This window comes from Hemisphaericaspora subhashii, assembly GCF_019202705.1.
Source record: "Hemisphaericaspora subhashii strain CBS 10753 chromosome Unknown scaffold4, whole genome shotgun sequence".
NCBI classification, from domain to species: Eukaryota; Fungi; Ascomycota; class Pichiomycetes; order Serinales; family Debaryomycetaceae; genus Hemisphaericaspora; species Hemisphaericaspora subhashii.
In genome coordinates this window covers 170,631-194,792 of record NW_026057211.1, presented here as the reverse complement: position 1 = coordinate 194,792, position 24,162 = coordinate 170,631, and the positions used below count along the sequence as shown (strand labels likewise).

General features: G+C 35.8%; 11 protein-coding genes across 11 annotated transcripts; 7 read left to right on the top strand and 4 right to left on the bottom strand. All coding sequences in view use genetic code 12, as the record gives it.

The window, feature by feature from the left end:
* Positions 1 to 1,164: 1,164 nt before the first annotated feature.
* Positions 1,165 to 2,424, top strand: J8A68_000861 (uncharacterized protein; the record flags this gene model as incomplete). Its single annotated transcript, XM_049410581.1, has 1 exon — positions 1,165 to 2,424. The coding sequence occupies one exon, from the start codon at positions 1,165 to 1,167 to the stop codon at positions 2,422 to 2,424; it is 1,260 nt and encodes a 419-aa protein (XP_049265887.1).
* Positions 2,425 to 2,912: 488 nt separating this feature from the next.
* On the top strand, positions 2,913 to 4,436 carry J8A68_000860 (uncharacterized protein; the record flags this gene model as incomplete). The annotated part of the gene is made up of 1 exon (XM_049410580.1): positions 2,913 to 4,436. One exon carries the CDS (start codon positions 2,913 to 2,915, stop codon positions 4,434 to 4,436), a length of 1,524 nt encoding a protein of 507 aa, XP_049265886.1.
* Positions 4,437 to 5,447: 1,011 nt separating this feature from the next.
* J8A68_000859 (glutathione peroxidase) lies at positions 5,448 to 5,939 on the top strand (the record flags this gene model as incomplete). Its single annotated transcript, XM_049410579.1, has 1 exon — positions 5,448 to 5,939. The coding sequence occupies one exon, from the start codon at positions 5,448 to 5,450 to the stop codon at positions 5,937 to 5,939; it is 492 nt and encodes a 163-aa protein (XP_049265885.1).
* Positions 5,940 to 6,740: 801 nt separating this feature from the next.
* On the top strand, positions 6,741 to 8,054 carry J8A68_000858 (uncharacterized protein; the record flags this gene model as incomplete). Its single annotated transcript, XM_049410578.1, has 1 exon — positions 6,741 to 8,054. The coding sequence occupies one exon, from the start codon at positions 6,741 to 6,743 to the stop codon at positions 8,052 to 8,054; it is 1,314 nt and encodes a 437-aa protein (XP_049265884.1).
* Positions 8,055 to 9,306: 1,252 nt separating this feature from the next.
* Positions 9,307 to 10,497, top strand: ILV5 (ketol-acid reductoisomerase; the record flags this gene model as incomplete). The annotated part of the gene is made up of 1 exon (XM_049410577.1): positions 9,307 to 10,497. One exon carries the CDS (start codon positions 9,307 to 9,309, stop codon positions 10,495 to 10,497), a length of 1,191 nt encoding a protein of 396 aa, XP_049265883.1.
* A 594-nt stretch (positions 10,498 to 11,091) lies between these two features.
* Positions 11,092 to 13,755, top strand: J8A68_000856 (uncharacterized protein; the record flags this gene model as incomplete). Its single annotated transcript, XM_049410575.1, has 1 exon — positions 11,092 to 13,755. The coding sequence occupies one exon, from the start codon at positions 11,092 to 11,094 to the stop codon at positions 13,753 to 13,755; it is 2,664 nt and encodes an 887-aa protein (XP_049265882.1).
* Positions 13,756 to 13,921: 166 nt separating this feature from the next.
* On the bottom strand, positions 13,922 to 14,932 carry J8A68_000855 (uncharacterized protein; the record flags this gene model as incomplete). The annotated part of the gene is made up of 1 exon (XM_049410574.1): positions 13,922 to 14,932. One exon carries the CDS (start codon positions 14,930 to 14,932, stop codon positions 13,922 to 13,924), a length of 1,011 nt encoding a protein of 336 aa, XP_049265881.1.
* Positions 14,933 to 15,416: 484 nt separating this feature from the next.
* Positions 15,417 to 18,029, bottom strand: J8A68_000854 (uncharacterized protein; the record flags this gene model as incomplete). Its single annotated transcript, XM_049410573.1, has 1 exon — positions 15,417 to 18,029. The coding sequence occupies one exon, from the start codon at positions 18,027 to 18,029 to the stop codon at positions 15,417 to 15,419; it is 2,613 nt and encodes an 870-aa protein (XP_049265880.1).
* A 1,777-nt stretch (positions 18,030 to 19,806) lies between these two features.
* On the top strand, positions 19,807 to 20,265 carry J8A68_000853 (uncharacterized protein; the record flags this gene model as incomplete). Its single annotated transcript, XM_049410572.1, has 1 exon — positions 19,807 to 20,265. The coding sequence occupies one exon, from the start codon at positions 19,807 to 19,809 to the stop codon at positions 20,263 to 20,265; it is 459 nt and encodes a 152-aa protein (XP_049265879.1).
* Positions 20,266 to 20,485: 220 nt separating this feature from the next.
* Positions 20,486 to 21,025, bottom strand: J8A68_000852 (uncharacterized protein; the record flags this gene model as incomplete). The annotated part of the gene is made up of 1 exon (XM_049410571.1): positions 20,486 to 21,025. The coding sequence occupies one exon, from the start codon at positions 21,023 to 21,025 to the stop codon at positions 20,486 to 20,488; it is 540 nt and encodes a 179-aa protein (XP_049265878.1).
* A 440-nt stretch (positions 21,026 to 21,465) lies between these two features.
* On the bottom strand, positions 21,466 to 23,166 carry J8A68_000851 (pheromone-regulated protein; the record flags this gene model as incomplete). The annotated part of the gene is made up of 1 exon (XM_049410570.1): positions 21,466 to 23,166. The coding sequence occupies one exon, from the start codon at positions 23,164 to 23,166 to the stop codon at positions 21,466 to 21,468; it is 1,701 nt and encodes a 566-aa protein (XP_049265877.1).
* Between the last annotated feature and the right edge of the window lie 996 nt (positions 23,167 to 24,162).

Sequence of the window (24,162 nt, the reverse complement as noted above, 5' to 3'; positions counted from 1 at the left end):
TTATTACTAATTTTGACAGTTTGATGCTCCTAAAGCCGACCAAGTTGCCTAAAGCTATCTTTAGAGAATGAGTAAGATTCAATATAATGTTTTGGAACCCAAAAGTTCAATCTCCTAATGCGCTGGGATTCACCAATTGTTAATGAAAGTTTTCCTGGAGTACAATGTATTTTGCTGGAGCTGTCGCACCTGATCAATGAGACAAATCTTATATAACTTGTTTCTGCAGTCAAACAACATCTCCCAACGTCAACTAGATGTAGTTTTATTCTTTTGTTTTAGTGTCTTCCGGAAATATGATATCCTGTTTACCAAGGGTGTTCTTTCACAGTCTTGCTTTGACCAAGGGTTGCGACATTTTTTGCAACCTAAAAAAGCGCAATTTTTAACTTAACAACTCACTTGCCTCAACGTTCAATATTGTGAGATATTATTTTTATGCATGATACGGAGTTAATGCATTATATGCATAATATGCATATACTTAATGCATCACATACATATAGGTGAACACCTCTTATATCAACAGACCCCTCAAAAATGACTTGCATAATTCCGTTATTTGGAGGCACTGAATCTGAACCCCCCCTCTGTGTGGAGGAACCAGAAATACACAAAATTAGCAGAGAACGTAATAGCAGTCTGTATAAAAGTTTCCCAACTAAAACCAAAAGGAATGACATTGAAAATGAAAATTTTTATTACTTAGCACCCACCAAATCATCACAATAGATAAAAGTACTCCTTGTCGCCGTTAATTTCCTTAGATCACGACTACAACGACTTCATCCGGAAATGGAATTATCGGTGGAGTATTTAACGAAGTGAGTACAACTACAAACTTAATTGCAAACTAAACTGATATCACCTATGGTTTTCTTTTTTTCCAATAATTGTTCCTCACATTAATTGAATAAATTTGTTGATAGTATTTTTCTGTAATTGAATTTATATTTATTTTATATGAATCATAAAAATGAAACTAATAAAATGGAATTAAATTATATCGCAAAAAAAAAAAAACCGGGACCAATTGAAAGCACATAAACAATGATGATGTCAACAGCAAAGTAATTTTTAATTCTACAATTGTGTACCCCTATGAGCCTTCCTCGGTATATCCCTTTAACTCAAGCTTTTACTTACAATTAATTGTTAAGGAAAATGAACAACATTGAAGTTAGGAAATGTCGGAGATGTAAAAAGCAGAGACTGGATGATGAACCAGTCGAAGCTAGACAATTCAAAACGTGCCCAAGCTGCCGTCTCCATGAGAGTCAGAGAAATAAAGAAACCCGAAAACAAATCAGAGAGAGGCTTCATAGTGGACTTAGGTTATGTACCAGATGTGGGAAGGATAGACCAGATGATGAAGCAGAGGAAACCAGAAAGTTCAAAAATTGCTTGACATGTCGTCTCTATCAACATCAACGAGAGAAAGAAATCCAAAGGCAAATCAGAGAGGGCTTTGGTAGTGGTGTTAGGCTGTGCACCAGGTGTAGAAAGTCTAGACCCGATGATGAAGCAGAGGAAACTAGAAAGTTCAAACAGTGCTCGAGCTGCCGTGTCCAAGATAGCCAGCGTGGGAAAAGGCGCAATAGAAAGATTCAGGAGAGGTTCAATCGCGGACTTCGGATATGTACCGGATGTGGAAAAGATAGACCATACGATGAACCAGAGGCCAGTCGAAAGTTCAAGTGTTGCTCGACATGTCGTCTCAGACGTCAACGATATAAAGAGACGAGAAAGAAGACTCTAAATCGCGTCGCTTTAGCTTGTCCCACAGCAGTTGAATTACCCAGTGTTGATAAGCAATTGAGTATAGAGTTAGGTGGTCAAGATGCGACCTCCGGTAGCCCTCCGGTTCAGTCACCAGGCAGGATTGCACATAATCAAAAATTTACCATACACTCTCCAGGCACCGATAATGAACAAACGTGCCCGCGTTCTCTTGAAGCAGGGGAGATTGCTCTCCAACAAGAGATAGAAGATATTCAACCACAGTACGCGACGCTCGAAAGGAATCTAATTACAAGAGCTCTGAGAGAACCAAACAATTTATCGGCTTACCACTGTATACAACTGGAAGTAGAAACCATTTCAAGCGGTAAGGCTGAAGATAGCGAGATCTCCGAGGAAACTGAGATGATTAATCCCTCTTCTTCAGATTTCCTTGAAACATTGAAGCCAGATCCTGAATTACAATCCGAATATCGAAAGTATTTAGCCAACGATGATCTCATGGGTTTTCTGGAGCGTTATATTTCCGATACGATGGACAAGTATGATATTTGTAGAATGATCGTCGCATTAGGTTATCCTAAAGAAAGTATAAAGGATTATATACATCTCACGGTGACTGAGACTCTTGAAGTTTTAATTGATTTGATTCGCGAAGACTTTTTCCAAGAGTCTGATGTATGAATAAGCTCGTTAAAAAATCGCAGATTTAGTTCAATGATTAATATAGAATCTACGGTATTAAGTAAACAGCTCTAAAGTAGATAATTTATTTATAAATTGAATACAAGGTATATTTTGTAATCGATAATAAATAAACTCTACATAATGTAGATACACAAAGATCCTGGGATCAAAAATATACGGAAATACTCCGTAAAGCTATGTTGATAAAATAAAAGCACAGCGTGTTGGACTGTCAGTGGTAAATACACGGCTTGAATATGCACTGTGATCAGTCAAGTTATGAATCACTCTGACCTAGTCCCGTTGGCATGTAAAGTTGGGGTCATAAGGATATTATTATTACGACAATAACACGACCAATGAAAACCACACAAATAATGTTGACAACAAAGCAATTTTTAGTTCTACAATTGAGTACGCTTATAAGACTTCATAGGGATATCCCTTTAACTCAACCTTTTACTTCCAATTAATTATTATGGAAAATGAATCACTCAGAAGTTAGGATATGTCTGAAATGTAAAAAGGAGAGACTGGATGATGAAACAGAGGAAGCAAGGAAGTTCAAGACGTGCACCAGCTGTCGTAGCTATATTCAGCAGTCTACGAAAAAGCGTCAAAAACAGATTCAAGAAAGTTTCAATAGTGGACTTCGGTTATGTATCAGATGTGGGAAGGGGAGATCAGACGATGAATCAGAGGAAACAAGGAAGTTCAAAATGTGCTCCAGCTGCCGTACCAAACATACTCTGTATCGGAAAACGCGTCTCAGAAAGATTAAGGAGAGAGTCAATAGTGGACTTCGGATATGTACCAGACGTAGGAAGGCAAAGACGGATGATGAGGCAGATGAAACTGGGGAGTCCAAATTATGCTCCAGCTGTCGTCACCATGTTTACCAGTATACGCAAAAGAGCCAAAGAAAGATAAAGGAGAGTTCCAATAGTGAAGTTAGGTTATGTACCAGATGTGGAAAGACGAGACCTGACAATGAACCAGAAGCTAACCGAAAGTTTGGGTATTGCTCACCGTGTCGCCGCACTTACCGCCAGAAAGCGAAAGAAATCCAAAGAGAAATTACAGAGACTTCAATTAATGGAATCAGCTTATGTACAAGGTGTGGAAAGGAGAGACCAGATCATGAACCAGAGGAATCCAGAAAGTTCATGAATTGCTTGGTGTGTCGTCTGGCTGATCGTCAACGCAAAAACGGGATTGGAAAGAAGACTCTGTTTTGGGTCACACTACCTTATCCCAACGACATCCAATTACTCAATTCTGATACTCAATCGAATATAGAGTCAGCCGGTCGAAATAAGTCCCTGTTTTGGGTCACACTAACCTATCCCAAACGAGTCCAATTACTCAGTGCTGATACTCAATTGAGTATAGAGTCAGGTGTTAGAGATGCTACATCCGATAGTTCCCCTGTTCAATCACCTTCCAGGATTGCACAAAACCAAAATTTCACCATACAGTCTCCAAGCACCGATAATGAGCAAACGTACCCCCTTTCTCTGGAGTCAGGGGAGATTTCACTCGATCAAGAGATAGCAGATATTCAACCACAGCACGCGATGCTCGAAAGCAATCGAATTGCAAGAGCCATGAGAGATCCGAACAATTTGTTGGCTTATTACTGTATCGAGCGGGAAGTGGAAGTCATCTCATGCGGTGAGGGTGAAGATAGCGAGATCTCCGAGGAAACTGAGATGACCAATTTCTCCTCTTCAGATTTCCTTGAAACATTGAAGCCAAATCCTGAATTACAATCCCAATATCAAAAGTATTTAGCGATTGATGATATTATGGGCTTTCTGGAGCGTTATATATCAGACACGATGGACAAGTATGATATTATTAAAATGATCGTTGCTTTGGGATATCCCAAGGAGAAGATAAGGAATTATAAACATCTCACGGCGACTGATATTCTTGAAGTGTTAATTGATTTGATTAATGAAGATGTTTTGCAAGAGGGTAATGTATCAGGAGAGCAAACGAGTTAAAAAGATCGTATATTTAGCTAAATAATTAATTTGTAGTAGCTACGTAGTTCTAAAGTACGCAAACAAATTGTGGTATATATTACCAAGAGCTGAGGCAAACCTGCTATGTCTATCATCATATAATAAAGAAGTTTCGAATGTGGCTGGAAATATAGATGGATCAGAAACCAAACCCATTGAGCTTGACATGGTTTGGGCAATATTCTGATTAAATGTTTGCTGAACATTGATACTAGGTGGTGACAATGCATCCCTGTTGTTGTTTCTCGTATTGTTAACAGTCAGTCTATTTTGGTTTCTATTACAGGTTGTTAACAGTCAGCCTATTTTGGTTTCTATTAGGGGTCCAGCTGATCACTGGATCTATTTTCTCTATCGATTAGAGTCGTACTGTATTTTTCAAATGAGACTTATGTTGTTTAGCCACCATTATTAATTGCTGCAAAAAATTTACTAACAATTTAGATTACCGGAAAATCAGTAAACACCGAACTTATAGTTTAGTCAGCAACATAATTCTAGACAACCATATCTGAGGAATCTACTATACTCTACAATCCAGATTATAGTAATACAAGTATGGCCACAATTTGAAAGTACATATCTCTCCGGAGATAAACAACTCTTGAACGGAAATAACAGTCTAGAACGAGATCTATTTTTTTTTTGCGGCGCACAGCCTTGGAACGTAATGGATTACATTTCTATTTAACGGAACGGAACAGTCTGTCTAAATAATTAGGGGAACCTAACTTATAATCCTAATAGCCGAGGACATAGCCATCGTTCAGATATAATTATCCTTTTTTACGAAGTTTTATTTAAAGTTATTGTGGATTTGGATAATGACTATGACGTATTTCACAACGTTTTCTGTAAATTTACTAAAAATATCACAGGGACCAAAAAAAAAACGGACTGAATTATAAAAATTATAAATAGTTTTACTTCTTTCTCTTTCTCTATATACCTTTTGAGTTTATCAATTGATTAATCAAATAACACGCAATAATGTCAACATTCCATGAATTAACACCAAAAGATGCCAAAGGAGAACCATATCCATTTAGTAATCTTAAAGGTAAAGTAGTTGTAATTGTTAATGTGGCATCTAAATGTGGTTTTACTCCACAATATAAACAATTAGAAGAATTAAATCAAAAATATAAAGATTCAGAAAATGTTCAAATATTAGGATTTCCATGTAATCAATTTGGACATCAAGAACCAGGAACAAATGAAGAAATTGCTGAATTTTGTAAATTAAATTATGGAGTTACATTTCCAGTTTTAAATAAAATTGATGTTAATGGTAATGACGCTGATCCTGTTTATCAATTTTTAAAGAGTAAAAAAAGTGGTGTATTAGGATTAAATAGAATTAAATGGAATTTTGAAAAGTTTTTAATTGATCAAGATGGGAATGTAATTGAAAGATATAGTTCATTAACTAAACCTTTGGATCTTGCACCAAAGATTGATGAATTATTAGCAAAGAAGTAAGATATAGACCCTTCAACGGGGGTATGAGGGGTTCATTTAGTGTAGTATTCTATATATAGTTTGTTTATATGATTTAATTAATTGATAATAGGATTTTATTGTTACTGTAGCTGTTTCCAATTGCATATAATAGGACACAATAGAACAAGGGCATAACTTTAAGAACATCGTGGAAGCCATAAGTGTGGTTTAGAAACAATCTTGGGTACGGCATATAAGTCCATTATAATTATAATTGACAATATGGAGAGCTTCAATTCATTACGTAATCAAGAAGAAAAAAGAATCCAAAAGAAAAAAATCTCGTCATTTATTTTTTTGTTCTTTGGGATTCTTTTAAATTTCCAACAAAAATAAAACAATTTCCCCCAACTTCTTTTGTTTCTTTTTTAGGTACATTAAATCTAATCACATGATCTTACACAATACATACTATAAATTTTATTATGACTGATTTAAACGACAACGCCTCCCCTTTTTTAAATTTCTCTTAACTCTAATACTTTTATTTAAAGAACACACGATCATTTAATTTATTTTTACAACCATCACCACTTTTTTCTTACAACACATTTAATCAATACAAACTAACAAACTAAATCTACTCCATCTATCAAAATAACCATTAGACTTTTGTTGTACTATTTTGTATATACTTGTAATACTATAGAGTGTAGTCTTAATAAAGTCTAACTACCCAACCCCAACCCCCCTACCAAACCAACCAACTACATCCCAAACAACCAACCTATACCCCTATTTTCTTTTGTATTTTTTTTATTTTGTTATTATTATTCCTAAATGTATACAACAATTAAGCAACTTCAATCAGGTTCATTTGGTGAAGTATCTTTAGCTAAAGCTAAAGATGATACTAATCAATCATTAGTTTGTATCAAATCAATGACAAAGAAGGATTCAACTATTAAAGAAATTGCATATAATGAAATTTCAATATTAAAACAATTAAATCATCATCCAAATATTTGTCAATTAATAGATTCTTATGAAGATGATGACAAGATATATATAGTATTAGAATATTGTTCACAAGGTGATTTATATGATTTAATTCATTCAACTACTTTAACTGATAAACAAATTCTTAATTTATCAAATCAATTAATTGACGCCATTACATTTGCCCATTCAAGAGGTATTTATCATCGAGATATTAAACCTGAAAATATATTGATTGATTCTCATGGACAATTTAAATTAGCTGATTGGGGTTTAGCTACTACTATTGAATATAATGATGAATTTAATGTGGGGACTGATAAATATATGGCACCTGAATGTATGTCATCTTTAAGATCAATACAACCAACTACTTATGATTGTAAATATGCTGATTATTGGTCTGTTGGTATAACTTTATTAACAAGTATATTTGGTACTTGTCCATTTAAAACAAATTCACAAAATAAATTAGATTCAAATTTTAAGAATTTTGTTGAATTAAATAATTTACATATATTATTTGATATTTATCCAAATATGAATAATAATTGTTTTGAAATATTTGTTAAGAATTTATTAAAAATTGGTACTGATGATGATGATTTAGATAATTATAATTCAAAAATTAAATCAAGAGATTTAAATAAATTTAAATCTGATTTAAATAAAAATTGGATTTATGGTTTTACCCTTGATGAATATGAAGAAGAAGAAATTGAACCTGAAGATATCTCATCAACTCATGAAGATCAATATGTATTCAACATGGATGATGATGATGAATATAATGAAGAATTCAACCAACTCTCATCCAACCCAATCGACTCCTCATATCCAATTATATCCACCTATCCAATCACAACCATCCTCAACACCACTACCTCCACCACCACGCATAACCAATCCCACTCCTCCCCATCTGAAACTGAAGAAGTTGGAGAACCAATGGTTAAATTACCAAGCTTAGTCAAATCATCATATCAATCCAGTGGACAATCATATCATTCTTCACAATCTTGGTGTGATTTGGATGAAGATGAAGGATTTAATATTGAATTCGAGATTATGAGAATGAGTTTGAATGGTGGTAAGCTTGGTGGAATTAAGATTAATGAAGTTGAGATATTAGAAGAGGAATCTGAAGTTGCATAAAGATGACCCGTAGGGTCATCGTAATTAATGGCCGTAGGCCATTATAATTGACTGAAGGTCATCTTTCCATGGGGATGGCCCTTGGCCATCCAATTGAAATGAATGAATTAGAAGAAGAATGAGGGATTGCATAGAACGATGATGACCCCTTTGGGGTCATCAATTGAATGAATGTTACGAATATGAATAATTATGGGAACTCCTACAATCACAGGAGTAGGACAATTAAGGGAGATACGCTTTTTTTATAAATTATTAATTATGAATGATTTTATTAGATTTTTATTTTTATTTTATTATCTATTAGAAATGTTGTTGTTGTTATCGATGGTTTTTTATTTTTATATTGAGTTATTATGAAGAGAGAGTTTAGGCATATAAAGTTAAATAATTAGGTTTTACTTTTGTATATATTGTTTTTTTTTGAATGAATAGTTCGTCTTTTTTTTTTAATCCAATCAATCTTGTAGATATTCATGGTTGATGCTCTTATGTGGGGAATATGGATCTAATTTGCCATCCCACGGTCTGATGTACCCCTTGACATATTAATCGGTCAAAAATTCAGGGCCGTTATATATCATCTAGATCAAGAAGAATGGAACCTCCACCCGAAAATCAAATTCAGGACCTGAACCGGCGAAAACTGAACGAATGGCTTTTTTCCAGGGTGTTCCATATCTAAAAATTCATGATAGACACAAAATTTGATTTTGTGTTATATGGTGGTTATTATGACTCTTTGCGAATTTGTGATTGGTTTCATCGTTGGCTGAGTCATTTGGAAGAGCAAGAGAGAGAGAGTGGTGTGGGTGAACGGAAGAGAACTGGTGACGAATTGAAAGGAATCGTGAGTGGGAAGAAGTTATAAGGGAGAAAATGAAATGCGATGTAAATTTATGATTGATAGTAGAACGCATAGTATAAGGGCTAGTCAGGCAGTTGGTTGAAATAATTATTAATGAAAAGTAAATTGCAAAAAGATTGATCTGATCCCATCCGTAATTCCGAAATTGATTTTCATAGAAATAGGCATAATTCCGGTTTTCGCGCCTGTAAACGGTATACACTATATGCAGTACCCAACCAAATTAAGAAAAAAAATCATTTTTCAGTCATTTTGAAAATTTCAACAAAAATTTTTCAACAGCATAAATATCCCTTGAAATTCTCCTCACTTTTTTTCTTTTTAATCTTCTTCTTCTTTTCAATTCATTCAAAAAACAACTCAATTGATCAATTAATATCAACCATGTCTATGAGAACTGCTTCTATGCGTATGGCTACTAGATTAGCCGTCAGACCAACCGTCTCCAAGAGAGCTTTACACATGTTAGCCAATGCTGTTGCTCGTCCAACTACCTACAAGGCCATTACTCCATTTGGTACTCGTGGTGTTAAGACCATCAATTTCGGTGGTACTGAAGAAATCGTCTATGAACGTTCCGATTGGCCAAGAGAAAAATTATTAGAATATTTCAAGAATGATACTTTAGCTTTAATCGGTTATGGATCTCAAGGTTATGGTCAAGGTTTAAACTTGAGAGATAATGGATTAAATGTCATTATTGGTGTTCGTAAGAATGGTCAATCTTGGAAGGCTGCTGTTGAAGATGGTTGGGTTCCAGGTGAAAATTTATTCGATGTTACTGAAGCTATTCAAAAAGGTACCATTGTTATGAATTTATTATCTGATGCTGCTCAATCTGAAACTTGGCCAACTATTAAACCTTTATTAACTGAAGGTAAGACCTTATACTTCTCCCATGGGTTTTCTCCAGTTTTCAAGGATTTAACTCATGTTGAACCACCTTCAAACATTGATGTCATTTTAGCTGCTCCAAAGGGTTCAGGTAGAACTGTTAGATCTTTATTCAAGGAAGGTAGAGGTATCAACTCTTCTTATGCCGTCTGGAACGATGTTACCGGTAAGGCTGAAGAAAAGGCTATTGCTTTAGCTGTTGCTGTTGGTTCTGGTTATGTTTACCAAACCACTTTTGAACGTGAAGTTAATTCCGATTTATACGGTGAACGTGGTTGTTTAATGGGTGGTATTCACGGTATGTTCTTAGCTCAATACGAAGTCTTGAGAGAAAATGGTCATACTCCATCTGAAGCTTTCAATGAAACTGTTGAAGAAGCTACTCAATCTTTATACCCATTGATTGGTAAATATGGTATGGATTACATGTACGATGCTTGTTCTACTACTGCCAGAAGAGGTGCTTTGGATTGGTATCCAAGATTCAAGGATGCTTTGAAACCAGTTTTCGAAGACTTATATGAATCTGTTAAGAATGGTTCTGAAACTAAACGTTCTTTAGAATTCAATTCTCAAGTTGATTATAGAGAAAAATTGGAAGCCGAATTAAAGACCATTAGAGAAATGGAAATCTGGAGAGTTGGTAAGGAAGTTAGAAAATTACGTCCTGAAAACCAATAAGCGTGTCGAGTTTGTTGACGTTGAAAATATCATAATGGTCTTATGAATGACTTTTTTTATTAATAATAATGTTTTATTTATTCAATTCTTTTTTATGGGTTTTGTTTTAATTTTTTTGTATCTTTTATATATTTAGTATTTAGCATTAGGGGAAACATTTTATGTTTGTTGAATAAACAATTTGTTCTCAAAAGTACTTTATGTGGAGTTTATCAATGTAGTAGTAAACCATACCGTATGTTGGTTGTTAATTGGAAATGTCGTATAATTAAAACTTTTGTGTGTCTATCGTTTAGTGTCGTATGTCGTATACAAAAGTGGTAAATTGATAAGAGAGAGGTTGCTAAGAAAAATCATTCATTTTTTGTTTTTTTTAGGCTGGTGAATTTACAACCATCAAGTTTGCTACCATACATTCCCCCCAATTTGCAATCTGTGATTCAATCAAGTTAATCGTATAAAATCATCAATTGATTACTCCAAATACTTTCATATATATCGTTCCCATCCCCCTCGAAAAAAAGAAATTAATAAACCATCCTTTTTGAATTTATCTGAAACCATCGCATCACTCATACTGAATCTTACTGCCTTATGCTGCTACCACTAAATGATCCAATTGAAGATGATGAAGATGCTTGGTCTTATTCATTTCCTTCTACTAATGGATCATTAGGATCTTCAAATGATAACAATAGTGACAATAAACAACCTGAATCTACGCGAAAACCTCCTAATGGAAACATCAGATCAAATAAGAATGGCCATACAATCACAAGATCAAATAATAATAATGGATTAGCAATCGAACCACTTTTAACAAGAGACGACAATAATTCAACAAATGATAAACCCACAGAAGTAGATCCAATAAAAGTAGTTTGCCAAGAATCAGGTCCTTTGAAATCTTCAATATCTTTACAATCTGCATTAGCTAAATCAGCACCCTTAGATCCTTTGATGACAAAAGAAGATGCCAATTCAATAATATCCAAAGAAGGAACAGATAGCAATATAGGATCTAACACTTCACCTACTGCACCTCAACGATTCCTAAATTCTATGAAAGAATTAAAAGAGTATGAAAACAGCATTATAGAAAAACAACAACAAGAACCACCCTCACCAAAAGACCCCCCATTAACCAAGGTTGCATCCCCAAAAATAATAACCTACAGGAAATCAAAACGAACAGTCAGCGATACATCAGGAATATTTACCAGCACAGCAACATCGTCCATGTTTTCTCCATCTTCGGCAACCCCTCCTCCCCCGCCACCCCCAAGTTCAAAATACGACACTCGTCTATATGTTGACGAAATTTATAAGGATACGACATATCACTTTGCAACCATGAATCGTAATGTCGATTTTCATCAAATATTCCCTTCGGTAGATTTAACCGATCGATTATTGGATGATTTTGCTTGTGCATTAAGTCGAGAAATATTATTACAAGGAAGAATTTACTTGACTGAGAATTATATTTGTTTTAATTCGAATTTATTGGGGTGGGTTACGTCATTGGTTATAACTATGGATGAAATCATCCGGATTGAGAAGAGATCGACGGCGGGGTTGTTTCCGAATGGAATTGGGATTGTGACGAGGGATGCAAAACATATTTTTGCCAGTTTTATATCAAGAGATGCCACTTTTGAGATGATGGTGGCGGTGTGGAAGGGTTCAACTGGAAGAGAAAAGTTTGAAGAAGATAGACCCGACGAAGGAGATGGAAAGAGTAATGATGGGAAAGAAAATGGTGAACGACGGATTAGTGATGGTCTGGCTGTAAGCGAGACAGCTCAAGCTGATTTAAATTCAAGTAAAATTGAATCCTATATAATGACTATTGACGGCGATGACGAAGCCGAACGACATACAAGTGAAGAAGGAAGTAATGATGAAAGCGAATATGAAGATGATGACGAAGATTACGATGACGACGATAATGACGAACAACAAGAAGACATAGAAGAACTTACAAAAATACAAACTCCCCCTTTGAAAAAGCAAAAGGTTACCACAACAACAACAGCTGCCACCAGAATCCTAAAACTCAAACCGGAATCCCTTTACAAAAACAAAGGACCCGATGTACATTCCCCCACCAAAGCCCGAGTTGAAAAAAACCCAGCTGAAGTTGAACTCGCAGATGAAATAATCGACGCACCTATGGGTGTCGTATTTGCAATCCTATTCGGCCCCAATCCAAAATTCCAACTCACCTTCCTTGAATCTCATGACGGATCAGAAATATCCCCATATGGAGAATTCTCCCCCACCGAAGAAGATCCAACCATATTACAACGCACCTTCACCTACAGACGTGCGCTCGGATTCCCCATTGGACCAAAATCAACTCGATGTAACGTGACTGGAACCATCGAACATTTGAATCTATCAGATTATGCCGTAGTTGTGAGCACGACAAATACTCCCGATGTGCCCCTGGGAGGATCATTTTCAGTTAAGACGAGATATGTCTTCAGTTGGACTACTGAGAATAAGACAAATTTGGTGATTTCCCATTTGGTGGATTGGAATAGTCGATCATGGATGAAGAATGTGATTGAAAAACTGAGTTTGTCAGGTCTGAGTGCGATTACTAAGGAGATGATGGAGGAGTTGAAGAAGGAGATTAAGGAGAATACATACTATATCGATGGACCTCCTGTTGCGGCCGAGGCAGGAGAAGTGGCTGTGGTGGCAACTAAAGAGAAGGCTGCTAAGAAGGTGAAGGCTGCTAAGATAAGTAAAGCCAAACCTGAAGTCGCTGTCGTGTCGGGTGCTAATCAACTTATTAGGAATAATATTGTCATTGTGTGTTATTTGTTATTATCATTCTTGGTTCTACTTTTGATCCTACAATTGAGATTATTTAGAGTTGTGAATGAGACGAATGAAATATCTAAAGGACAATTAATCTGGTTGAATGCTCAATTAACATATGCTATTTTGCGATTACAAGGGGATAATCAATTAGTTACGAAATTTGAGGAAGTACAGAAAGATAACAAATTATGGAAATGGACCAATAAAGAATTTGGAAAAGAATTATCACCGGTTGAGAAGTTTGAATTTTTGACATCGCAATTACAGGGTATTTATCAAGAGAATAACGAGAAGAATTTGAAGAATCTGAAGACAAACAAGAAGAAGGAACTGCCGCTCGATCAATTGGGTGACTTTCTCGATCTGGTAATCAATAATCAGGACCTCGATAGTGTTCGCAGGTTTATTAAAGAGTTATTGTAAGAATGCCTAGATATCAGATGCATTTTTAATTTTTGACACGGATATAGAAATTCTTCAATGTATATAAATGTATTTATACATACATACCCGGGTTTATCGCTAATTCTATATACACGATTCTCTTTTTGTATGCACACCATGCTCTCTTTCTCTCTCCTGGCTCGCTTCAACATACTCTCAATGAACTATCAACATCTTCAGTTTGGAACCTTTCTACAACATCCACATTCTCAATAGTATGAACCAATATCTTAGTATTATCATCATTCAATTCAAATATAAACAACCCCGAAATAACCCTCTCCAATTTCTTTGGCTCTTTAGTCAATCCCATCAAAGTCTTCGGCAATCTTCCCAAAGCACCCGTCAAATATGACAACTTGGCATTACTCTCCTCCCCATTCCCTCCATGATGATTTTTAAATAATTTCATCGTATCCAGTTTTGACCACCTATGTGAACCCAAATGCGCATGCGAAGTTGAATGAAAATCCCCTCCACCATTATCTTCATCAGATAATAAATGAGGACAACCTTCGGCACAAGTCGACCAGCGAACAAATATCTTAGTAGTATCCTCCAACATCGCCTGGGGATCTGGTCCATCATGGATTCGTATTGATTGAATGTGGAGTTTTACTTTTGGACTCAATATTACGGAAGTTAAGAATAATTGAATTGTTTTACAAGTTGTATAATATGTGACATGACCTTTTAAATTAGGGAGATAATTTTCATCGAATTGAGATGGACAGATGCGGAGATGGATATGTGGTGATATGATTGATTTCTCGAGGGATTTTTCTAAGATGTTGGGAATTGTGGTTTTAAGCTGTTCAACTATTGAACCTAAATTGGCTTTCTTTTCGAGAACTTCTTTCTTGTGTTTGTCTTTGTTTGGATTTTGATCGAGATTAGATAACCTCGGTGATTGTTTGAAGAGTATATGCGATGATGCTTTGGCCCGTTGTTGTCCAATTGGGGTGTTTTTGATAGACGTTGCTTTGTTGTGGGGAATCATACCCCGTTGAGGGTGAATGCGGGTTTTCAGGGGAATGGCGGTTGTTGGATCATTGCTAATAATATGCTGTGATATTGAATTGGCTGCGATAGAAGGTGTGCAATTAGAAGAAATTCTAATTAACCTCTGAGAACACTCTCTACCTATCAATGACATGTAATATATAACGCTTTGTGTTAAGAGAAGAATGAATGAAAGAAAAGATCAAATAATAGACAAGCAATTTGTAATTTTAGCTTAAATTTATTTTTTCTTCAAGTTGGCAATTGAAAATTTAAGTACATGTACCATTGACTAATGAAGAATATCTAAAACTTCCTGTCTTAAGAATCATTTTCGATGATTAAAGAGTCAGCAAACTGAGTTAGGTTGACATTTTACCCACGGAAGAGAAGACACTTCAATATAAAGCAATTGTGAAATAATTCTAGATTCGCTAGTATCCGCGGCGATAACTAAAAATAGCGCAACCACCATTGTTCAGCACACCCCAAGGCAATATTCAGAGATAATAACTTTAGTTTATATTTCTAGATACTCCTAAAAAAGCATTCATATAAATAGAAAAACAGACACAAACAAAACACAATCATTGAGCAGCAGTAGCAATAGCAGGTTTAAATCCAAGTTCTAAATCACCCTATAAGGTTTCATACAACAATTCATTCAATCTATACTCTTCATTAGCTTCGTCAATATCATGCCAATTTCCAATCACATCATCACCTCTAACAACCCCAGGTAAGGTTTTTCCTTGCCCATATCTTCTCCAAATCTTTTTAGCTTCTTCATCAGTACCTAAATCACGATATGTAAATTTGATTCCATTCCCAGTTAAGATTGTAACTAATCGGTTTGTTCTATTTGTGATTTGCATCCCACCTGCTAACGAAGTGAAAAGATAGATTGGTTGCGATTCGAGGTGTTTACGAATTTCTTCCGGAGAAATTTCCAAGTCGTCAATAGAATCGTCGGCATCTGGTGCGGCGTCGGTCTTGTTTGGTTCTTCTTCGAGGGGAACTTCTTCCTTTACCAGTTTTTCCTTATCTTCTTCTGCTGCCTTGGGCTTTTCAGACGCTTCTTCAATTTTTGGTTCTACGTTGGCTTCTTCAGACTTTTCTTCAACTTCTGGTTCTGCCTTGACTTCCCCTTCGACATCTTTCTGAACCGTATCTTCTTTTGCTACTTCTTGCTTTTCTTCTTCTTCTTTGGCACCTTTCACTTCTTCTTCATTATCTTCTTTAGTATCGTCAACCAGTTTTGCTGAATCAAGCGGTTCTTCAAGTGCAGTAGCATATCCAGTAGTTTCAATTTCGTCATCTTCATTAGAAGGTTCTCCTGCTTGTTTTGTATCTTCATTTTCAACATCTTCTTCTTCGACAACTGATTCATCTTTTATTTCTGCTCCCTTTTTTTGTTCAGGTTCAGCTTCTTTAGATTCTGATTCAGTCAATTCAACCTTTTTAGATTCCTCTTCTGGAACTTCCACTTCTTCAGACACAACAGAATCTTGAATCTTTTCTTTTTTTGAACCATCCTCATCTTCTTGTTCATCCTTCGGTTCATCCTCTTCTTGAATATTTTCAATCTCATGCACATCCGAACCCTCATTCTTATTTCCCATCCCCAGTAAGACTTCCTCCACCATACTATCCAATTTATCAATACTTACATACGGGTCATCACTAATCAACGCCCCACCACTCACCAAATTATCAACATTGGCATCATTTTTCCCATCAAGTTCACTACCAGTAATACCACCAGTTGGACCCGATACAGTTACATTCCCATCCCTAGTCTGAGATCTTTCTCTTGCTCTTGAACGAGAACGGGAAATGGTACGTAAATAATTCGTGGCCGACGCCGATCTAGCAGCATACAAATTCCCAGTGGCAGGTAAATTATTTCTTGGATTATCAACTTCAAAATTCACATAATCACCAGTGGTGACTAAACTTGGATCTCTGGTTAAGGGGTGTTCATCATAATCTCCAACTCCGAATTTTGGAGCAGAGGCGATTGGGGTTCTTCTTGGAGAATAGATTCCAGTTGTACCTGCTGCGGCAGCTGCAGCTTCGGCTTGGAGTGCTTCTGCTCTAGCTACAGATTCTCTCATGGTTGGTCTGGAACGTCTAGAACGTCTGTCATCCTCTTCCTCGTCTTCTTCTACTACTGCTTCTTGTACTCCGTATTCATGGACAGATTCTTCTTCGGTAGTGCTACTCAATTGAGAAGTTGAAGTTGCAGCAGTGGCATTAGCTGGTGAGTCAGTACCGGCAAAATCGGGAGGCAATTCATAATTGGAAGGTTCTTCACGATTAGTATTCTTGTATGAATCACCACGAGCTAAATGAGGTTTCAATTGTCTAGTAGAAGGTGAAGTTCTTGAAGATGATCTTTCACCAGCATTTTTTGAAGAAGGATTAGCTGATCTAGATCTAGATCCTGCTCTTTCAGTATGTAAATAAGGGGCGTGCATAGTCTTATCCATGTGTACTAATCCCTCAGCAAGTGGTTTAATTGGAGGTTTGGAAATTGGAGTTGCAATACCACTAGCGGTATTTGATTTACTAAATGAACTTCCAGGTGTTCCTCTTTGGCTAGCTAAGGCGTCAAAAGAACGGGGTAATTTATCAAGATCATGAGATTGAACATTTTGCAATAATTCAGAATGATCTTTAATTTGATGTTCTAATTGATATTCAGATAAATTAGGATTTGAATAGAAAGCGGCATCAGCAGTAGCATCACTAACTCCAACACTTGCAGCTCCAACATTTCCAACTCCAAAACTTTGGGCAGGAGAAGGACCTGATGGTCTTTCAGATTCAATGTCTTCTTGTTGTTTTGGTTTTTCAATCACTTCTTGATTTTCCTTTTTGGAATCATCTACCTCCTTTTGTTGAATAGATGGTTTTGTTGATTCAGCATCTTGCTTAGTTAATAATTTAACTTCACTTTTAATAGTACCATCTTGTTCTAAGAAACGATCAAAATCTTCTTCAGAACCAAGCAAAGCACCTTCATTGATTAAATCATCTAAAGAAGCAGCAATTGATGGATTTAATAATTGAGAAGAAGTTCTTTCAGTAGTTGGTCTCTTTTTCGATGGTTTTTGTTTTGATGATTGATATTTTTCAGGATGAATATAATTATTATGAATTGAATCATCGGCTGATCTTAATGATGATCCGACTAAATGAGGTGAATCCTTTTGTTCTACTTCTTCTAATCTTTGTTCAAAATCCATTTTGCTTTTACTACTATAACGAGGGTGACCTTTGGGTGTTAAGTATTGATTGATTGATGTGTGTATATTTGAATGTGTAAATAAAAGTTTGTGTAAAGAAAATGTGGTTGCTAGTTTTAAATTTCGTTAAATACAATATTTATTTATGTGTGGTGTAATTTGGGGGCGGAAACGAAAGATAAGACAATAAATTGAAATTTATTAACAAAATTGAAAATTCTGAAAATTTTCTTTTCAAAAAAAGTCTTAACGTTTTTAGGAGAATAGAAAATGGATCGGTAGTTTGTTTATAGATACATTCTCTATGTATATCGATTATTAAGATACGCTAAGGCTACCCTAGTGCAAGTATATATTATAGTAATTGGTTGGACTTCTGCGCCAACAAACTCGCGGTAGGAGAAGAGGGAGAGTACTTTTGGTTGTACATGTAGTCATATTTACGAAATTAGAGTATGACCATTTTCTTAATACGTGAAGATTGATTACATATCAAAGCATGTAGCCATTCAAGGTAAGGACATACGGATCAATCGTGGTTGGCCAAGAAACAAAAAAGGGTTGATCGATACAAATTTCAAGTGTAGAATATCCAACAGAAGGGAATACTCTTCAGAAGGGGGCGGATCTCTATTTGAGTCATATCCTTACTTCCGAGTATACCAAACGCCAAAATCGACAATGTGTCAATGCACTACAGATTATAACTAACAAGTCGAGAAATCCAAACAGTGTTACATTTTCCATGAAGGTGATTGGTTAAAGGGGATCGGTTTTCCATGTGATAAGATAAGGATTGAAAAATTATTTAGATCATATGACGTAGAAAATTCATACAAGACAAACGCCCTGTTTCAAACGTGCCTATAACTATAAATACTTTTCCAAATCCTTCACAATGTTGTCTAGAATCATCAGCATTAACCCTGGACCTAGAAGTCAATTTACCCTGGTATCTTGTCGGGTCCTTGACTGGAATCCCGGAGATCAGAGACAAGGGATAACCTGCAAAACTGACCGGGGCAAAAAATATATTTTGCACTTTCCCAAAGAAATTGTTTGACGTTGAGTTTGACTCCAAGCAAAAGGCTCACTAAATGTGTGACACTCATTGAATATTATAGAATAGCTAGAGAAATCTCTACTGGAGATAGTAACAGCCAAGGTAGAACACAAATAAGCGTAGTCATATCATAATGTTGGATTCCCCCCTGGAAAGAATACGAAAAGAGCGCGGAAAACTTGAATTAACAGTTCCAAGTTATCAGGATATTTCTGCTGAAAGTTCTCAAGGAGCCTAAACCATGCTCTACAGATAATAATGTTACATTTGTTACAATGAGTTTGAACAGATATATTTGTTAAGAGATTTTTTGCCACCGTGGGTAGGGCTACCACGTGCATGAAACCATTTTTAGGCGAAACTTCCGTCATCCGCTTACGGCATCATGATTGAATTTCTAATAAAAGTATTTACATGACCATAGAGTATTGTATTGAATGACCTATATAGCCTTCTTTTAGGAATTGTACATTATATTTTACATGTAATTCATGACCAATTTTAAGAAGGAACTTCGGAACCTAAGCTGAGAAGTTCCGTGGAACTTCCTGCATATAACTTCTTTTTTTTGCAGTTTGTTCCTTCTAGTACATTCGCCTTCAATTTCTTTTTTCGCCATTAAAAAATTTTCTATTTAAATAAAGATCAAATTACTTTCTATAAACTTTTTTACACTTTCCATTCAACCATCAACATTAACTAACATAACTAACAATGGCCAGACAAAGAAGATCAGCTCCAGCTCCAAGAGCAAGAACTCAAACTAGATCAGCCCACACCGCCGCTGCTCCAGCTGCTGCCCCAGCTCAACCACATTACCCAGCTGCTCATCCAACTGCCCCACCAGTACAACAAGCTCAACAACCAGGTTTATTCGCCCAAATGGCTTCCACTGCTGCGGGTGTAGCCGTTGGTTCCGCTGTTGGTCATACTATTGGTGCTGGTATCAGTGGTATGTTTGGTGGTTCTTCTGCCCCAGCTGAAGCTGCTCCACAACAACAACAAGTTGCACCAATGCAACAAACTCAACAATATCAAGAACAAGCTAAACATTGTGATGCAGATGCTAGAAGTTTCACCAGATGTTTGGAAGAAAACAGTGGTAATATGCAAGCTTGTGATTATTACTTACAACAATTAAAAGCTTGTCAAGAAGCTTCTAGACAATACTAGACACCTACCAAAAGGCATATAAAATGAGTTGTATATAGAGACAAAGCTAATTATTTATAAATTTCAATTTTAATAAAACAATATTAAAAAAGATTAGTTTGGGTAGATTTGTATGTTTATTTTATCTTTTCTATTTATTTATACTTAACAAAGAAACATCCTTAGAGAAAACAACAGTTCAATTCACAAGCAAAGGAGCTTAGTCTATTAGTCACTCCTTTTAACCCTTTGGTGCAGCAACATCAGCACCACCCACATTAAGAACATCCCCAGTATTAATTTCCGGATTAATAGAAGTCTGGGTATATTTCAATCTTTCCGCTCTCTTTTCATCCTTACCTTCATTCTTTTTTGCTGCCGACTTCAAATGAACATCAATAGGTTTACTAGCCTTGTATTCAAGTGTTTCAGGAGCATTTTGAACATTAACCCCACCTCTAAGAACAGTAGCCTCATTAGCTTCTACTTTCATCGTCTTGCCAGCTTCTAAATTAAACAATTCTTGTTCAACGCTGGCTAATTTCTCCTGAGCAATATCTTGTTTAATTGCCTCATCGGTGAGCGCCGGAGCTTTGGGAGTATGGGTTTTAGGGATAAAATCATATCTGAATTCCCATTCATTGATTGAAGTTTGGGATGGTAATCTAATTGAATCCATGGGAGCAGAATCTCCTTTGGCTAATAAGCGACATCCGCAATAAAGAGTTCTAGTAGAACTGACTCTAGTTAATAGGGTCTTAGCAATTGAGTGTCTAATCATTTGATGTGAAATTAGTTTTCAATAAACAGCAAACAAAGAAAGTGAAGAAAGTGAAAACTGTACTTATCAACACTTTTTTTTAAGGTTAGCGTAAAAATTATGAAATTTCTGATTAAAGAGATTTTTATGGAAAATTATGCATGATTCCCTCGTTTCCTTACTAATGTTACACAAAACTATATTTAGTAGTGTCCCCCACATTTTTTTTGTAGGGAGCGTGGAGGCATTGACATAAAAACAATTTACGCCTCATTGGTTTTTAATTGAGACATTGTTCAATTGCTGCAAAATATGTTACATATCAACTACACTTTTTGTCATTGATTATCTACTACTATTGTATATATAATATATCTAAAAATATCAATTTTCAAAATATCAACAACTGCCTATATAAATATGTAATACGAAAACAAGAAACTCTACAAATCTTCTTAACTTCATCTACTTTGATCCAACAACTCTTCAAGCGTCTGACTTGGCGGGCGACGTCCACCATAACTATTATTATTACTGACCATTCGAGCATTATAACCATTATTATTATTGCCATAATTATTCGAATTCCCTCTATAATCATATAATCTAGATGTTGGAATCACGGTCTGACTTTCATGCATACTACCCAATTCCGTAGAATTATTATACTCCTCACTACCTCCCCAACCGGAAGTTCTATCAGATAATGGTGATTGATTATGAACACTAGTAGTACTATATCCTGGTCTAGTCATAGACATCCCTGATAAAGACCCATATGATCCATTATCATGCATACCTAACCCAACCACCGATCTTGAATATTGATGTTGTGAATGAGTTGGAGTATATCTTGAAGCCCGCTTATTTGAAAGTTCTAAAGTTGGACTAATAAATAATGATTGTTTATTATTATTCTGGCCAACATTTAATAAATTATCACGATATGCTCGACCTTGATTACTTGAATATTCATATTGACTACCGCCTCCTCCAACTGGCCCATATCCCGAATGGAACGATCTAGAATCACTACTGGTGAATTTACTATCGGAAGTACTATATCCATGAGCAAACGCCCCAACCATCCCTCCAGCCATACCTCCACCTGCTCCACCTCCGCCATTACCACCACCGCCATTTCCACTCGATGGTGAATAATCAGACAACAATTCCGAATTAAACACCCTATTATGGTTCATGAACTGATATACCCCCGTCTCTTTCTTCGCCCTCCGATTCGACAACATAGCAGTCACTAAATGATATGCAATAAACGCCAACAATAAAAACGCGATCACCGCTCCCATAACGATAAATACAGTATTGGTAGGCAAGGTCGACATACTCACATATGGATTCTGAACCAGCCCATCATCTTCAGGATCCGTACCTTTTCCCTGAGGCCCAGCGGGGATTTGGATCACATAAGTCATATATTGATCATCGGCATTCGTTAATGTTGGCATATCGAGGATGGCATCGGTGAGTGCAGGTGGGGGGTTGTTGTTGGAAGTTGCACTCACGGGTTTATCATCCACGGTTTCGGAAGTACTGGTGGTGGATACTGGAAGATCTGTTCTTAAAGAAGTGGTAGAAGTTGAACTTGAACTTGTCGTTGTTGTTGTTGGTCTTTCTTCGTCTTCATTATCACTATCGTTGTCACTATCCTCGTCATCACTATTGTCTTCTTGTGGGGTGGGTGTAGTGGTGGTACGTTGACTAGTGGTAGTAGGTGTCGTAGCTGGAGCTGAAGCGGTCGTGGTTGTAGGTTGTGTTTGTTGAGTGGTTGTGGCCGGTGCTGGGGTGTTTGTGGTTGGCGCAGCTGTTGTTCTTGGTGTTGTAGAAGTAGTTTGAGGAGTAGTTGACGTTGTTGCGGGTGTACTCGTTCTCGTAACGACTACCACTGTTGGGGTTGTCTGTTGATTATTATTATTTTGTGGTTCATCGTCTTCTTCTTCATCTCCGTCTGCTCTCTTCTTGTGCTGGCGATCTGGTGAAAACTTATTTACAACCTGATGAAATCGGTTTACTATTGAGTAGTGTGGTCTATTATTATTATTAACGATGATTTCTTGGTTATTAGTTCTATGGGTGTCTCCTTGTGATAATGGAGAAGCTAATGATATAGCCACTACAAATAGTAAGGTTGTAATCCTCATATTTGATATTCTGTATACCTCGTTAAGCGAATGATAATTAGTCAAAGTAAATGAATATAATATAAGATATATGTGTACCTAAAACAATACTAATAATTAATATCTACTTAAACAAAGAATCGCTAAATTATTTAAAACAAAGATGAATAGAAAAATAAAAACTCCATACAAATTTAAAATCAACGAATAAAAATTTTATCAAATGTTTTTCTTTTTTGAATCAAAACTTTTTAAAAGAGAGAAAGATTTATAAGTTATTTTTAGAAATGGTACTGTAAAGATTTCTTGATTAGTTAAGCTATTTTCGTATCCTGATGTAAAAATTATAGATATATAATTTCTTGGTATGATCCTGATATAAACTTCTATTCTTTTTAAGGGTGTATGATCCTAAGCTTTCTCTTTCCCACTATCGTAGTAGTTTCCTGTTCTGTGAAATAGGAGTAAAGCTACTTCATTTTATTTCTTTCTTCTTCTCGACGGGTTTGAATTTTCCGGGAAGCTTATTTAACTATATCTAGAATATAAAGTTTTATGTTTTATTACATGATTTTTTGGTTTTTTTTTTTTCTTAGCGTAAAATTCATTTTCAATCTGTTGCATTGGCATGCATATTTCAAAGAGGGTTCAAGATCAATAGAGGTTTACCAAATCAGTCTTTATAATCCAGTAATTTAGGTAATTAAGGTATGAGTGTAGTTTCAGATTGGTGTATTTGTGTAGTTCTGGTGTGTGCGTTGTTTTGGAATGGTTTGCAACTCTTGTTTTTCAATCATGTTGAAGAATTATTTTTTGAGTTTGAGGTTGCAAAAAAAATAATTTTATTGTAAAAGCCCACATTTAATAAAAAATAAATTAAAGGCTTAGAACTCAAAAAATATTTCAGACACGAAAATTAAATTTATAGACGCTGTTAAATTATAGACGCGTTTAATTAAATACACGAAATTGCAAAACTTTTTTACAAGAACATGTTTTTTATTTATTTATTAATAA